General features: G+C 34.9%; 2 protein-coding genes across 3 annotated transcripts; one reads left to right on the top strand and one right to left on the bottom strand.

Annotated features, from left to right (window-relative positions):
* Positions 1–5,055: 5,055 nt before the first annotated feature.
* LOC108326160 (probable transmembrane GTPase FZO-like, chloroplastic) lies at positions 5,056–13,628 on the bottom strand. 2 transcript variants are annotated; one of them, XM_052875415.1, is made up of 12 exons: positions 13,024–13,628; positions 12,190–12,312; positions 11,780–12,054; positions 11,597–11,665; positions 10,865–11,059; positions 10,592–10,723; positions 10,404–10,490; positions 9,846–10,286; positions 9,584–9,748; positions 9,091–9,321; positions 6,021–6,136; positions 5,056–5,476 (listed from the first exon to the last, which is right to left on the bottom strand). In XM_052875415.1, exons 1-12 carry the CDS (start codon positions 13,514–13,516, stop codon positions 5,194–5,196), a joined length of 2,610 nt encoding a protein of 869 aa, XP_052731375.1. In that variant the 5' UTR covers positions 13,517–13,628; the 3' UTR covers positions 5,056–5,193. The 2 variants fall into 2 exon arrangements, with proteins under 2 accessions (XP_052731375.1, XP_017414966.1); XM_017559477.2 differs by having other exon boundaries at positions 11,780–12,312.
* A 477-nt stretch (positions 13,629–14,105) lies between these two features.
* Positions 14,106–16,209, top strand: LOC108325187 (chloroplast stem-loop binding protein of 41 kDa a, chloroplastic). The gene is made up of 6 exons (XM_017558208.2): positions 14,106–14,587; positions 14,733–14,854; positions 14,938–15,040; positions 15,142–15,280; positions 15,377–15,654; positions 15,853–16,209. The coding sequence occupies exons 1-6, from the start codon at positions 14,201–14,203 to the stop codon at positions 16,033–16,035; spliced, it is 1,212 nt and encodes a 403-aa protein (XP_017413697.1). The 5' UTR covers positions 14,106–14,200; the 3' UTR covers positions 16,036–16,209.
* The last annotated feature ends 963 nt before the right edge of the window (positions 16,210–17,172 follow it).

Raw genomic sequence — 17,172 nt, 5'->3', positions numbered from 1 at the left:
AAATTGATTCTGTGTGGACAAAATTATGCTGATAGGATTATTATGTTGAATATGGATTCATACCACAATTCATTATCTGGTTTTTTTGTCGTCGACGTTTTCCAGAATTTGCATCACTAAGTAGGCCATATCATACCACAACTATGCTTTCAATTTGGTCGCGTCTTTTTCTTCTTTAAGGATTGCATATTTCTCCCCACCTTTCATACATGTCCTTTACATTTCTCACAAAATCTTTTTTTTTTATGTTAACTCAAACCAATCTTCACGGGTTAATATTCAAAATAAAGGAAAATGTTATAACATTTTTGACACAAAATATAATTAAAAATAAAAAAACATTATAGCACTAGTGAATTAAGACACTCGCTTTAATAAATTTCTAGGAAAGAGGTCATTTTTTGTCTTTATATTTTTAAGAAAATAAAATTAATAACAGTAGTTGTATAAAAAAAGTAATAGGTTCTTTATATTTTCTCATAATCTCCCAATTGAACATTTTGATTAAATTAATCAAATCTTTGTTTCATGTTTTATTTTTTGTCATTATGTCGTAACATCTAACTTTTTTTTGATGTATCTTAGGATTCTTTAATCGTACTTCAATTCTTTTCACTAGATTTGACATGAACACACTAACCACTTTCACTTCTTGTGCAATGTTTGGTCTTGTACAAATCATAGTATACAAAAGGTTACCCACTACAAATGCTTACGGTACTCAAGACATGTCCATCCTTCGTGTTTCATTGCTAGAGCTCACACATGTGGAACAATTGATAGGAAGTGTGGTAGAAATTGGCTTGTAATCTTGCATGTTGAAGTGTCGCAAGATTTTCAGTAAGTAATTTTTCTAAGAAGGCCAAATTTTCCTATCTTTTAATTATCGGTAAATCTGCATCTCTAAAATCCTATTTGTCGATCCCAAGTCCTTCTTATCAAGCTCCTTAGCTAACCATGTCTTAAATTATTGGATTCAAGCTTTTTTGGGGTCTACCTCCAACATGTCATTGACATATAATAATAAGATGATAAAATCATCCTTACCAAACCTATTGTAATAAGTACAATGGTATAAACCCAATGTATTGTAACCAAGGCTAATGACAAAGGAATCAAATATCTTGAACGAACACCTGAGGTTCCCTCTTTAAACCATACAGAGACTCGTTCAACTTGCAAACCAAGTTTTCTTGTTCTTTAAAGCCTTCTAGTTGGAGCATCATTACATCCTCGTTAACAATGACCTTATGGACAGTGGGACCCCATAAGTGATATCCCTTCACATTGTCAGCATAACCCAAACACTTAATTCTTTTTCTAGTTTCGAGCATTACTCGTTCTTGGGATTACTTGAATATTGGTAACACACCTTACTTCCTCTTAATGAGGTACACCCACGATCTCTTGAAGTAATCATCCATTGACACAAAATGTTTTGCCCCTCCTAAGGATAATACTAGTGATTCCCTCACATCAGAATGACCCAAGTATAATATATGTAGGGATGACATATAAACACAACCCCGTTGGTACTGCCTGAACTCGTACCCATTTTGACGGGGAATCCCTACATTGACTAGTATATGTATAGGTAATACTTGATTTTTTTAATTGGATATAGTGATAAGGATGAGTATGTATATATTCGTCCCATCCCCATACCCGTTATATAATACCCATCCCTGCCCTTATCCTCGTCCCCATTTGAATTATTAAAAACTCAGTCTATTATATATATTCATAGTGATAGAAAATTTTCTTTAGACCTCTCGATAGTTCACTTACTAAAATAGATTAATTTATCAGTGTAATTATATAAATACACGATCCAAGATATATTGAAGTTCAAAAGATGAAATATTTATGTTAAATTTCAATTTTTATTTGTTTAATATTTGTTCTTTGTGTGATTTTGATTTTGATAAAGTGGTGTATTATAATTTTTTATTAGTGTATAAAAAAAGATATTTCATTATAATTTAAAAAATCAAAGTTGTGAGACATTTAAAATATTTTTTAATTTGAATATTTGTTTTCCTTTTATATTTTTTCAAAATTATTTTTTAATTTTATCAACTAGGTTTCACTAAATTTGTCATTTTAATAAATATTTTGGTTTTCATGGAATTTTATTTGGTACTCTAATTTGAAATGTATACAATTATAATTTTTTTCTAAATATTTTATATTAAAAAGACGAGAATATCATCTTTTTTATATTGAATATTTGATAATAGCATGTTTTTTGACATATTTCTTTATTATTTTATAAAAATTAATTAATTAAAATTGAAATAGTAAGAAAGTGGATAGGAGTACAAGTACAAGTATATACTCATTACCTAGTACAAATGGGGACGAGACAAAAATTTGATACCAATGGAATTTGGGTACGAGGATGTGGATGAATTTTTCTTTAGGGATGGGTATGAGATAGTGAAACCCGTCCCAATCCCATCCCGTTGTCATCCTTAGATATATGTTTGCTTTTGGTAGCTACTATAACAAACTTTAATCTATGTTACTTGCTTATCACAATGCTTGTAAAAAGGTAAACTAACCTCCTTGAGCTCAAGTAAGAGACTACGTTATGTGAAGATTTGCAAGCCTCGCTTTGAATAGTATTGTCTATTGGAACAACAAAGGCAAACTGAGTGCACCAAGTAATTTTCAGGAAAGAGAGGTGAGTCACTAATCTACACACTTAAATACCATATATTTCCTAAACAAAACTTTTTTAAAGAAGCACTTTCACACTACCACACTATATTAGCATAACACTGTTCTAGTGACAATGATAGCAAAATATAATCACATAAAGTAGTGACTCTAATATTAGTGTTGTGTATTCAGAATGAACAAAACAAATAATAGATTACAAAAAATGTAATTTTATTAAAGAAAAAAAAATTACATACCCTTTTTTCTATCCCTAAAGAGAGAACAATGATAACCTCTATTTTGAAAATAAGAAAAATAAATATAAGGAGAACTTAAAATAAAAAATTAACCTCTCTCTTAAAAGAGAAACTAATTTTCTCTTTTAATTTTTCTCTCAAACAACAAAAGAAAGAAAAAAAAGAAAACTTTAAATCGAGTTTCTAAATAAACACTAGACTTTTTTTATAACATGACAACATAAATTCTCACACTTCTCTTCTCACATATACTAAATAAAAAACCATAATCATAAATATTAACTAACAATTTTTGTTTGGAATTAATACTAACAAAATTATATCTTTATGCGTTCACACTTTTAAATAAACAAAGTTAATTATGTTACGATGAATTATTCATCCAGTTTACAATGTGAACTTTAATTTATTTTAAAAAATTATCTTATCAAATATGTTGCTTTTTATAATTAATTTTAAATCTAATTCAACGTATAAAACTGATTTTTAAAATAACATTTACAACCATTCCAAATATAAAATTTATAATATGAAAGTACAGGAAGAATCTTTCTAAGTCGAATTGATTTTAATTCATGAATCCAGGATGATCTAAAAAACAATCAAATATCACTAAAAAAATGCTAAAAAAAAGTATAGATTTAAAACATACTCCCAGTTTATAAGCTATTCTAAATTTTGGAAATAGAATAAAAAAAATAAGTACAAATAAGTTTACTTTGTGCTTCCATATAAAATATATCTTTTGTTTTCATGTAATTTTTTGGTAGTATCTAAACATGAAGTCTAACCCCCAAATTCTGAAATTAATATCATGCATTAGGTTGCAATTTTCCATTGCAAATAGTTATTTTTTTAGTAATTATAGTTCAAGTACGATATGGGGAATCAATTTGACTATAATCTCAATAGTTTATACCAAAATTCATAGCACTTGACTTAATGATTTTTATGTTAGGGTGTTTTTTCTGCACCCTCCTATTTTTCTCCTTGCACCTCCGTAAAATTTTATATTCCCATTTTACCCTTCAATTGAATTATATTTAAAATCCTAATTTCAGCATTCAATTAAATCACAGTACCGCTCTTTATCTCCTTCTTCCATCAGCACCAGAAGCTTTAACTGCGTCGACGTGCGTGTCTCTTCCACGTGCCACTCCCTGCGACTAAGGGCCTTTCCAATCATCACTATTTTCTCCATTATTATTGTTGGGGATGAATGGCATGAAGGAGATTGAAGAGAATTTTTGCAGATTCGTTTATCAGAAAAAAAAATCCTATTTAAGAAATAAGCTCAAGTGGTGTATATATAAAAAATTGGGTGTATAAAAAAAACTTCTCCATTGGGAGTTTTCATGAAATGGACAAATTTTCGTGGTAAAAATAGCTTTCGAAGGGTATTAGGTGAAAGTATAAGTGTACAAAAAACAAAGGTATACATAACCAAATATTTAATTTACGATTTAAATAGTTTTTTTCCTTTTTAAGACATCTCGTTTTGTAATCCATAAATTACCTTTTTATTTATAATATCAATTAATATATATTTTTTGTTTTTAATTTTTAAAAACATGTCATTTTTAACGATACATTTTTCCGTAAATGATAATTCTATTTTCGATGTTATTCTTTCTTTTATTTCAAGTGACGCATTTATTGCCATGTAAATATAATAATCTTATAAATATATTGTTAAGGTAAAAAAAATACTCTATTTTTATTTTTCTAAAAAGGCATTAAACACTTAAAAATAAAATGAGTACCAATTTAGCCTTAAAACTATTTTTTTAAATTTATTTTAAACTTGTAAACAAATATGACTTGCTGAATGAGAAAAGGATCACACATAGCTTAACAATAGTTCTTAGTTATGGTATGTTTTTATACATACACAAACTAGAACAAATTTGTCACTTCTTTATAAATTAAATTTAAAATGCTCCACACATCGAGCACTTGTTAATTTAATACTTCCATAATATCATGACATAATATTTGATGTTGTCATTATTTATAAAAGTTTGACAATGGCCATGTCAACTTCTTCTTAGTCATTTTGAAAATTTGGACAAAAGATTTAAAATCAAAATGGATGGAAAAACCTACGGATATGCTTAGAAAAAATAACAACAAATGGGAGAAGCGTCCTCCAAGTTGAGAACTTATCATTGACAATTTAAAAAAAATAATTACTCCAAAATTGGGAGGCTAAGATCCATGGTAAGGTAGAACTGTTAGAAGGGGCGCTAACTGAACAGAGGAGAGTTCAAAGTCACGACACACGAAGATTTTGAATGTCAATTTGTAGTGTTCTAAGTTTTTTCTCAACATTTGATAATTCTTCTTGAATCTGTACTAAGTTGTTAAGTCTATTCTGCGCTTCATCGTGGTAAGGTTCGCTAAGGACTTTCACAAAGGTATTCAAACTTTCTATGGCTTCAGTTAAATCCTTTTTCATGGCTTCTTCAAGTTCATATGCCAAGTTATCTGCCTTTCTTTTCACCTTATCTATCACCCTCTGCCTGCGACCAGGGAAAGTTGATATAGCTAGATACCTGCAATAGAAGGCAATGTCAATCCAGACATTTATTAGCAGCTAGTGAGCAAAACCATCAAGCAACCAACTAGAATTATCTTTAACCACCTTATGAAGATTTTAAAAAGAAAATCACTGCATTGTCAAGTAAACAGAAATCTGTGACACAGCGAAAGAATATTTAAGTGTACTTCCAACACCAGCTCATTGTTATTGATATATATATATATATATATATATATATATATATATATATATATATATATATATATATATATATACACATATATATTATATATATATATATATATATTACAAAAGAATGTAGTAAACTAACCAGTTTGTGAATTGTTATGCCTTAGCACAAAAGATACTGTGTTATGATCGATGATTTTGAAGCAGGTTAAAAGTCTGATTAGGGTATTCATGGATGTTCATATGCATGTTGCAGTAATGGATATTCTGATTAGGGTCTAAGATCGCTGTCTCATCAATCACTATGCATGCACGTTTTTGAAATAAAAGCAGTGCAATCAGAAAGGAACTCTAACTGAATATATTACCCGCCAGCTGAACAAATACCAAGAGCAAGAAGATCTTCCAAGGTTGTTTGCAGAACAGATGTCAGTAGCGAAGCAGATAAACCGGCCACACCCAGTTGACCAAAAGTTCCTATGATCTAAGTTAAAAGGAAAACACTTTTAGATCAAATTGGCTTAATAACATCAACGATAACCATAATAATGATAACATGATGCTAGAACTCAAATCTCAAAGAGAAAATACAGTAGTTACAACTCGGGAAGGTTCATAAATGATTCACATTAGTATATGGATTGCAGGATCAACACAGACTAAAAGAGATATTTGCAGAGATCACAAAAATTATCACTAACTTATTATAACTACATGCCGTATCACAGAAACTATTCAAGGGACAGCTTGCATCATTTGAGGCATTGCAAAATTATAATAAAAAAAGGAAAGTGTTAGGTTCCTGGGTTGGAAACCTAACTATCAACGCTCACGGTAATCAGAAGAACAATGAAAGAATGAGTTTCTGTATTGATATTGAGAACAAAGTATACTTATAGCGCTAATGGAGGCCTAATCCCCCTCTTAGCCCTAGCGGAGGCATAATCCCCCTCTTCTAGCCAAAGTCCAGATTTACAAAACAATACTCAAAAACTCCTCTCTAACAATGAATAGAACTTTATTTATATAAGATCTCCCATCCCGCCTTTCCTAACTGCTCTCTCATTTTCCCGCCTTTCTTAATTGCTCTCTCATTTCCTCTTCCTTCTATCCTCTTACCTTAGATCCTATCATTACACCCTGCTGCAAAACAACCTTGTCCTCAAGGTTGGAACAATGAAGTTTGAGCCCATAGCATTGTGATATGGTCTTATCATAGGAAGGGAACCCTCTGGCTACTACCTACAACTTCCTGTCTGAAGGCTTGGGTGGTGGTCGAAATGAGAGACAAAACTTATGGGACCATTTTCATGTCTACATTATTTCCTTGAAGGCAAGGAGCTTCTTAATCTAACCTGAAAAATAACTTCTTCTACTGTTCAGCTCTCTTCCCACTATCTTTATACCGTTCGGCTCTCTTCCCACTATCTTTATACCTTTCGGCTCTCTTCCCACTATCTTTATATTGTTCGGCTCTCTTCCCCCTATCTTTACACCGTCCGGCTCTCTTCCCCCTATCTTTACACCGTTCGGCTCTCTTCCCCCTATCTTTATACCATTCGGCTCCTCCCCCTTGCCTTCAACCGTTCGGCTCGCGTTAACAACCCTTGGCAGAGTTGCTGCAAGATCTACAGTTGTGGACAACTCCGTCTGCTTCAAGTCTAATTATGTCTCAGCTCCTTCAGTCTCCTCCTGTTCATCCTCCGTCAACCTAACCATCCGTAGACTCCTTTCTGGGCAATAGTTGCTTGGACCGAACTGTCCCCTGAAACACCTTCCCTCCTCTCTCCGTTTCAGGAATTCTGAGTAAGGTAGTTTCCGGGTGTTCAGTACTAACCCCACATTCTCGACGGCTCTCGATCGGCCTGGGCTATAGCGTATTGCCTCTGACCACTCGACAACCCTCAATCGGCCTGGGTTATAACGATTGGCCTCGGACAGTGTGACCTCTCCGCTCGTTTGTCCCCAAGACGACTGGTCTTCAATCCCGCTCCCGTTCCCCACATTTGCGCCTCCCTGGAACTCCTCAACATCCCTTGTGATCCACATCGCCACCATTAATTCATGCGGGTTATGCGGATCGGACTTGATTCCGAATGTCCTCTTGCAATCTCGCAAGAAAATGTCCTAACAGCTGCTCGTTCGGCACCCTCCTCGTTCGACCCGCGAATATCTTGAACTATTGTACATACTCGTCCACTGTCCCTATCTGTTTCAATGCCGCCAAACGCTCAACAATGGTTCCAAACCTTATCACCAGGGCTTCCTTCAAACCATACCATGAACGATTCTTGGCTTTCTCCTTCCAGGCTCTGAACCAGTAGCCAGCGCTCCCCTCCATCCTGATATCAGTTAGGCGCACCTTTTCCTCCTCCGATACCCCTTGTAACTCGAAGAATTCCTCTGCCTGTGTGATCCAGCCAGTGGGATCCGCACCGTCAAATGTAGGTAGTTCAACATGCTTCCTCCAACTGCGTCGAACTTCTCCTCTGTCTTCTTCCGATTCCTCCTCTGAGTTTTCCAATGGTTGTCGTTCGCGTCCCGCATTGACGGAATCACCACTTCCTTCAGAGCTCCTAGGCTGGTTCCTGGTGCGACGTTCTGAAGTTTGTTGGAACGCAAGAGTCATCGCTCGCACCTCCGCCTTTGATTCCTCCACCGTCGACTCAATTGCCATCAATCGTCCCTCCATTCTTCTTCTTTAATGAAAGAATGAGTTTCTGTATTGATATTGAGAACAAAGTACACTGATAGCGCTAATGGAGGCCTAATCCCCCTCTTAGCCCTAGCGGAGGCATAATCCCCCTCTTCTGGCCAAAGTCCAAATTTACAAAATAATACTCAAAAACTCCTCTCTAACAATGAATAGAACTTTATTTATATAAGATCTCCTATCCTGCCTTTCTTAACTGCTCTCTCATTTTCCCGCCTTTCTTAACTACTCTCTCATTTCCTCTTCCTTCTATCCTCTTACCTTAGATCCTATCAGAAAGACATCAGCAACATGACAAAATAATGTAGTTGTGATACTTATTTCTCAACTTTTGAACATGCCTATGATCAGTCAAGTAGTTTTGAGGCTTTCACAACAACTGACTAGCATAGTAGCACTACATTGACGATAACTCTTTCTGAATAGCCAAGACATCCTTCAAACTCATTGTCATAAGTTGATTTAGCTCTTCTAACAAAATTGTATTTCACTCTACATTGACGATAACTCTTTCTGAATAGCCAAGACCCACATTAGTCATCGCCTTCAATTTAAGGCAGTCTCATGAATAAGTGCATCTGTTTCAAATCATATGAGCAAAACTAAAGCAAATGAAACAAGAGGACCAAAATTTAATTTATCTCAAACAAGGAAACCAAATTGCACTGAAAGGCATTACAGAAAAAACCAGTTATAAATTATTTTACAAAGAAGTCCAAGCTTACCATTTCCCGTACTTCTTGCTCAAATGCCTTTGAAACTGCACTGCTGCTGAAATTGGCAATCACCTGACTACCAGCTTGGTCCACTTTCTTTTGCAACTGGTTTGTCTCAAAATTCGTCTGATTACTTTCATGCCTCAAGGAGGGCCACCGCTTTTCAAAGGATTCCTTGTAGAGTCTCCCTTGTAGGGTATATTTGGAATATAACCAATCTTCATATTCTTGAAGTATTTTCTATGAATAAAAAAAACTATTTTAGCATAACAGACCAACCTAACTTCTACTCACAGCATCTATGTCATTTTATGTCTTGGTCCTATTGGGGTTATACCAATAAAAAATAGAAGAATAGTTGAATTGAACCAAACTATTCTAATAAGCAAGAGTAAAAATCACCAGAAAATTATTAGGATTAACTAGGTTTGATGTCAAACAACATGGTAAACAATGCAAAACCAAAACTATAATCCTAAACAGATTACATCCAGAAACTAACCTGGACAGCAGAGACAGCAGGGCCAATTATGTCATTTTGAATCTTTGAGGTACTGGGCATTGCATTTTTTTCTCCTTTGAAAGCGTATGAAGCAATAATATCAAAATTTGCCAATTGCAGATTAGTTTCAGCAAGCTCTACGATGCGTGATTTTGTAGTTTCAATCTGATAATGAGTACCGAGGCATATTCAAGAACATACGCATCAAGAGAAAATCAAATTGGCCTGAATTTAAAAAATTTATAAACATCTTATAGCCTACCAAAGACACAGCTTGTCTCCTCCAAAAAAGGCTCTCAGTTTCCATATTCAAAGCAAAATCATTTACACTATTAACAATGTCTTTCACTGCAGCCAAATCCTGCTTGGCATATCGATAGTCTTGTGTCACAAGAGTTTCACATGCAGATATTAGTCTATCTGCAATTGAAACAGGTGTTTCAAGTTTGAGCCTCATTCTGTCCATTCCTGGGATTGTTGACCCATCTAGAAAGCTATACAAGAAGTTTTCAAGTTCAAAGAAGCTGTTGGCACCATAATGAGAATCAGAGGTTGACAGTTCTTCATTTAGCTTTCCAACATTGGAGGTAGCTATAAGTTTTGATTCAAGAGCTGCCCGAGCAGATACAGGATACAATATGACATTTTCAGTGTTCAGCAATCTCTGTATGTTGTCCTTAATGAACGACATTGCTTCCTCAAGCTGCATTGAATTTTACAAAAATAATTTAAACCTAGTTCAGCAACTTCACCACAAAAGAACTCGTTGATATAATATCAGTATGCCAATAACTAAAAAGAATAAAAACACAACACATACCTCTTGATTATTCTGATATATGTCAGCTTTATTCAAGACAAAGACTGCTTTCTTCTTCCACTGCTGAGAATATCGAAGAAAAGCAATCTGAAAACAAGACAAAAGACCACACATGATGATCCTGCCTGACCAATGATAATAAACACAAAAGTAAGAAAGTATGCCCCACCCACAATGACTGACCATACCTCACTTCCAGTTAAAGGGCGATCAGCAGAAATGACAAAAAGAAGTAAATCTGCACGGGGTACAAATTCCTCAGTAAGACGCTGCTGTCTCTGAAGAATCACATTAGTTCCAGGTGTATCAACAATGGTCATCTGTTATCAAACAAAACAACAGCTGAGCGCATTCCAAATTTCTAATTGCAAGCAGACGATAGTAGTTAGAGGGGATAGTATAAAATATCTAAGTCTTGAAACACACAAAGGACAGGAACAAACCATAATAAATTGACTTACTTCTTTAAGAATTGGAGCAGGAAGGTAACAAATATATTGACCATCTGGGTGTCTTTCACACCTTTGTTGTTCGATATCTAAGTCATTATATCGTAAAAATGTGATCTCATTAGTTGTTGGAACAACTCCCTCTTTGAGATATCTTTCTCCAAGAAGTGCATTAATCACGGTGGATTTACCAGAGTTGAATTCCCCCTGGTAATATCAAGATTTTAAAAAAAGAAAGACAAAAGGTGAGATGTCAAGTTTGAAGCCTATACAAAAAGTTTATATAGAAAGCAGCTGATTTTGGCATTTCATTCAACTAATTCTTTTGAGTTATAATTGAAATATTAGAATAAACTGCAAAGGGGAACTGGATAAATTGTAAGAACCAACCAAACATATATCATTGTTCCAAGTAGAATATAGAATAATAAGAACAGAGAACACGACCACAAAATATATGAAAAAAGACTCCCCTGAAGACAATAATGTCTATGAAGTTTGTAAAGATAGAAGAGACAACTACTACCCATAAAGCATGGATAAACAGTTTCGGAAATGTTTACGTAAGAAGGTTATCTGACGTTAAGGTGAATTAAAAGTAGAAAATTCTCACTACAAATAGCACTTATTAGTTAAGTAGTTTCTATCTAGATGTATTAAGAGAAGATTTCTTTTTGAAATTTAGAGCTAATACCAATGTATATTCCAGGAACCAGAATTTGTTGAGATTCAGCACACAATTACCACTATAACCAGTAAGAACGGCTCATCAATTTGAGAAACCGCATCATTGAGAAGTGAAACCTCCTCCATCTGTCATTTGAAAACGACCACAATTCAACAAAAAGTAAACAATATACTGGTCAAAACACTGAATAATGAAAAAAGAATTACTTCAAATACCAAATTTTTTAATTAAAAGATCACCAGAGGTGCAGCCTTCTTGATAACTTCAACAGCTTCATTCAACACCAATCTCTCTGTTTCTATTAACTGTTTCTCCCTATCCTCCAGCTTAACAAACCCAGCCACAATCTCCGTCCCACTCTGAAAACCATTATCATTCAATTCAATCTCACTCACATTCCCGCCATCAGTACTTGCATACACAGTACCAAAAACTTTGTGCAGGAACTCATCACCATACTGACCAAAATTTGCCAAACTTGTAACAAAACCGCTAGCACCAAGGGCAAGCAAACCTGAGATGTCAGCATAAGACAAATTATCTTTTCCACATGAGACAAAAATAGGTATCTTCACACTCTCACGCACAGAACCAACTTCCCGACCAACAAGCTGCAGGTCACCACCGCCATATATAAGAAAATCGGCACCTTCTGATTTAGACGCATTCATTGCAGCATCCACAGTGTGGACAATCCTAGCAACCAATGGAAGAACCACCAATTCAGATTTTGAATCCAGCATCGTACTCCTGGCAACAACAGTGGGAAGACCTGCACAAAATTATATTCAAAGATATTTCAAATTAAATCAAGCAAAGCTGCCAGCCAAAATACCTAAGAGACAGAAAGAGAATTTATTATAGGTTCAACACCACCACGATCCATGGTCCTGATCAATTTCTAGTGACATCTATCGAGTTTTATTCATTCCATCTTCGCAAATTGAAAAACTCAGGTAACATGTGGAACGTGAGATAGGCATAGGCATGAGTGGAGTTTAGGAAATATTGACCCAAACTTACCAGAGCTATTCAGGTCAGGTCAGGCTATTTTGTCTATCAATGAAAAATAAAACACATTGAGAAAATAGAAAATATTGAAAGAAAAAGGAAAAAAACAAGACACCATAATAAAATGAAAGAAAATTAATGAATAATTAAAAAATCAGAAATACAGTTACACAATCATAATATTGCACAACATAATAAAAAGTATAAAACGGTACGAATTTGAATTGGTTGGAGTCAAATTGTGTTCCATGTGCCCAGATCCACTACTCGAGCCTATATAATTGGGTCTGCAGTTTTAAAACCTGAACTAAACCGATGCTGTAAAAATCTTCTAAAAATTAATTTATTCAGCTTGTGAAGAATCTAATCTCAATTTTTCTTTCTATTTTTCTAAATACAAGTCCTGACTGGAGATGATCCTCCAAACAGACAATGTACACTAATTTCCGGATTAAGTAGAGTTAAAAACAACCTTGGTCAGAGAGCAAAACTCCACTAGCGGCAGCGGCAGCAGCAATATCGACGCGCTCGGCGACTAGCAAATACGCGCGATCTAGAAGCAGCGATTTCAAGGAGCATGCAGCTTCGTAGAGCTTGCCACCGCTAGGTTCACTGCTTGAAAGAAGGACAATTCCAACCCACTTGGAGACAGCTTTGTCGATTAAAGCGAAGGCGTGGTTGTCGGCGGCAAGGACTTCGTCGGAGTCCAATTGAAGGACGAGAGTGGGGACCTTGAGCTCGGGGCGCTTGTAGCCGCCGGGAAACAGGGTCCGGGGCTGCGAAGGGTCGCTAGGGCTGAAGAGTTGGTTGTTGGATTGGGAGGAGGAGTCATTGGAGAGAGAATTGACTGGAGAAGCACGTGAGAAGCGAAGAGGGAGAGAGTAAGGACGAGAGAAGAAGGTGTGGCGTGGAATGATTGCGGCGACAAGCGAAGAAGATGGGGCTGTGACCGAACAGGGTACCATCGCATGAAGCGGTTTTCGGAATTCAACCACGAGAAGGGAGATTGCGCTATCGCACACCACTGTCCTTCCGTCACTCTAATCTCATTCGTTTATCCTCTCTTTATCAATAACCACTATCTACATCACCCTCATTTCTTTATTCACCTCCATTATTTTATTAAATAACTTTTATCAAAAAAACTATTAAAATAAAAAATAACAGTATTATTTGTCAAAAAATAATTCAAATGTTGTTTAGAACATAAAATAATGTCCAACTCAAACACGCATGAATTTATAGTGTTTGGTTTGCTTTACATTTTACTATCTCTCAGTTATTCGATCATTAAAATATATTACTAACATGCAATTTTAATGGATAATATAATGTAAATAAATTTCAGCCGCAAAATCAAACACTTCTCTCTCTATCCATAGAATTTATAGCGGATCCCAACATGCAGAGTTTATAACTAACATGGATTTTAATTTAGGTTCATTTTACAAAAGATTAAAAAAAACATCATAATTTTTTAATTTAATTTACGTTTTGATGAGAAATTTTACAAAGGTGGTGAACATTAAATTCTTGTAGTGTTTATATCCACATATGTTGGTAGAGAGAAATGAGGATGGTGGTTGTGAGTTAGCTTTATCTGAAACTGCTGGTTCTCACTGTCTGAAAGTCAGAAAGGTTAACGAGCAATGGCCACCACTGCTTCTTCCTCATCCACTGTGCTCTTCTCTGCATCCTCTTCCAACCTCCTTCCAGTTTCACACCCTTCTACTTCGCGCCTTTCCTTCTCCTCTTCCCTTTCCTCCTCCTCCTCCTCTCTATCAATTTCTCCTACCTTTTTATCACACACTTCTTCAACTTCTAGACACTTTGTTAACCACTCTGCCTTCACCATCAGTGCCAGTTCTGTTGAGAAGAAGAAGGTGCTCATCGTGAATACCAACAGTGGCGGACATGCCATTATTGGCTTTTACTTTGCAAAGGAGCTTCTTGGTGCTGGCCACTCGGTCACCGTGCTCACTGTTGGTGAAGAAGGCTCAGACAAGATGAAAAAAACTCCTTTTAACAGATTCTCAGTTAGTGATCGATCCTTAATTTTAATAAAACTCTCTTGTCTTAGACTTATTCATGTTCTAAGGATTTAGCTACTTGCATTGAATGAATGTTGCGAATTCCAATCACTGAGTCAAGATTTAATTGTATGATTTGAGAAACAATCAGGAAATTGTGAGTGCTGGAGGGCGCACGGTATGGGGAAATCCTTCTGAAGTCGGAAGTGTTGTAGGAGGGGAAGTGTTTGATGTGGTCTTGGACAACAATGGCAAGGATCTTGAGACCGTGAGGTTTGTTGTGTTAATTATTGTTCTCACATATCTGCAATGGTTGACTTTTAGGCATCATAAATATCATCAATGTTCACTTTTAGGCCGGTGATTGATTGGGCTAAGAGTTCAGGTGTCAAGCAATTCTTGTTCATCAGTAGTGCTGGGATCTACAAACCGGCAGATGAACCTCCACATGTTGAAGGGGTATGTTGAATATTCTTATATTCGTCATCATCATCAGTATTTGTAAAACCATTATGGCAATGCAATTGCATAAAATTGAAGTAGCATGCACTGTGGAGTAGGATGTTGTTAAAGCTGATGCTGGTCACGTTGTTGTGGAGAAATACCTTGAAGAAACTTTTGGAAGTTGGGCAGCGTTCCGGCCACAGTACATTATTGGGTCTGGCAACAACAAAGACTGTGAGGAGTGGTTTTTTGACAGTAAGAACACATTTCTTAAAATCTGCTATGTTTCAACAACTACTCTTCTCTTTGTAAAAAGAAAAAAAAAAAAAATATGTACCGTCATAATTGCAGGGATTGTTCGGGACAGACCTGTGCCAATTCCTGGCTCGGGGTTGCAACTAAGTAACATATCTCATGCTAGGGACTTATCCTCGATGCTTACTCTAGCTGTTGAAAAGCCAGAGGCTGCAAAGGGTAGCATTTTCAACTGCGTCAGTGACCGTGCGGTGACTCTGGACGGAATCACCAAACTCTGTGCTCAAGCTGCAGGACGCCCTGCTAACATTGTTCATTATGATCCAAAAGCTGTTGGAGTTGACGCAAAGAAAGCCTTCCCTTTCCGCACCTACGTAGCTTCTGATACCTTATCTTCTGATATACTTTAAACCTGATCATAATGCATGGAAACACCCTATTTATTGCTAACAAAAATACCTATTTAGAATGCCTGTTTAACAGCATAAATACATAGCTATGAATTCTTGCAACAAAGACCTATTTAGAATGCTCTTTCAACCATTTAAAGATCCTGTTTGTGTATTATGCAGCACTTCTATGCAGAACCCAGAGCAGCCAAAAGTAAATTGGGATGGGAATCAACTACGAACCTCCCAGAAGACCTAAAAGAACGGTTTCAGGAGTACGTAAAGATCGGGAGAGATAAGAAGTCAATCAAGTTCGAGGTAGATGATAAGATTTTAGAGGCATTGAAAGTTCCTGTGTCTGTGTGATCAATTCATATCCAACATGTACGAAACATATATCAAAAGATTGTAGTAAGATCTTTTGTCCCTCAATTTCAATCATGAGTTAAGGTAAAAAAGAAGAAGCTTGTATTTTAAGTGGCTCACTTTGTACGTCATAATTATATTTGTTTTGGGTATATGGAATGGAGTATTCTCTTCCGCGGCTGGTCTTTAATTGATAGTATGCAAATCCAAGTCGCTAATTACAATTCAAATATGGCTAATCATGAGATTAATTTTCTATCGTTCGGTTTTTATAATGTTACAATAGTCCGGTCTGATTTCACTTAACAAAATGTTGACCACTAGGTTTGATTTATCTAATAAAGAGTTGAGCGTCCGACTAATAGTTAACTGAATATTGTACATAAACTCCCAAACCTCATATAAGTTGTAAAGGAGTTCGTAATTTGGTTGAACCATTTTTTCTTTCTTCTTAGCCTATATTATTATTATTATTATCATCATATTAATGACTCCATTATTAATTATAAAATATTAATAATATTATTTATTATTGTACATTTTTATAATATTTAATAGGATTCTATAATTTGTGAATTATTCAATTTTATATACAATAACGTAATTTTATAATAATTCTAATAAAAAAAAACTTAATTATTGTTATAATGTTAAAAAACGTTGTAATGAGAATATATAAATTTTTATTTAATAAAACATAATTTAAATTCATTCTTACAAATCTTTTATAATTTTACTTTCATTTTTTCAAGTTTAACTCTCTTTTTAATTTTAAATAATAACTTCAATTTCATTTTAACATAATTTTCACTGTTTATATTTAAATTCATATTACATTTTACATCAAAGATAAAATAATAATAATTTAATATAATCAATAATAATATTTGTTTACTCTATCATATATTTTTAATCCATCATATTCATTTTATCATTCATGAGCAAACTTTCCTTACAAATCATTCTATCCTTTTCTAATTAATCTCATATTCACCCTTTCTTTTTTCTTTTTTTCTCAAATTCATCTTCAAATCCTATCACAACCGTCAATATTTTAGTTTTATAAGTACGAACATTAATATTGCAACTTTCTGCCGTGATGACTTTCATACAGTAACTTGAGTGACATTTCCTTAA

Source organism: Vigna angularis, chromosome 3 (genome assembly GCF_016808095.1).
Source record: "Vigna angularis cultivar LongXiaoDou No.4 chromosome 3, ASM1680809v1, whole genome shotgun sequence".
NCBI lineage: Eukaryota > Viridiplantae > Streptophyta > Magnoliopsida > Fabales > Fabaceae > Vigna > Vigna angularis.
This window is presented reverse-complemented; position numbering and strand designations above follow the sequence as displayed.

Coding starts and splice junctions, on each gene's coding strand:
- LOC108325187 (XM_017558208.2), top strand. CDS start 14,201: ATGGCCACCACTGCTTCTTCCTCATCCACTGTGCTCTTCTCTGCATCC. Junction 15,281..15,376: donor TGAGGAGTGGTTTTTTGACA/GTAAGAACACAT, acceptor TCATAATTGCAG/GGATTGTTCGGGACAGACCT. Junction 15,655..15,852: donor CCTTCCCTTTCCGCACCTAC/GTAGCTTCTGAT, acceptor TGTATTATGCAG/CACTTCTATGCAGAACCCAG.
- LOC108326160 (XM_017559477.2), bottom strand. CDS start 13,516: ATGGTACCCTGTTCGGTCACAGCCCCATCTTCTTCGCTTGTCGCCGCA. Junction 11,666..11,779: donor TCAAGAAGGCTGCACCTCTG/GTGATCTTTTAA, acceptor TTCAAATGACAG/ATGGAGGAGGTTTCACTTCT. Junction 10,724..10,864: donor CTGCTCCAATTCTTAAAGAA/GTAAGTCAATTT, acceptor GTTTGATAACAG/ATGACCATTGTTGATACACC.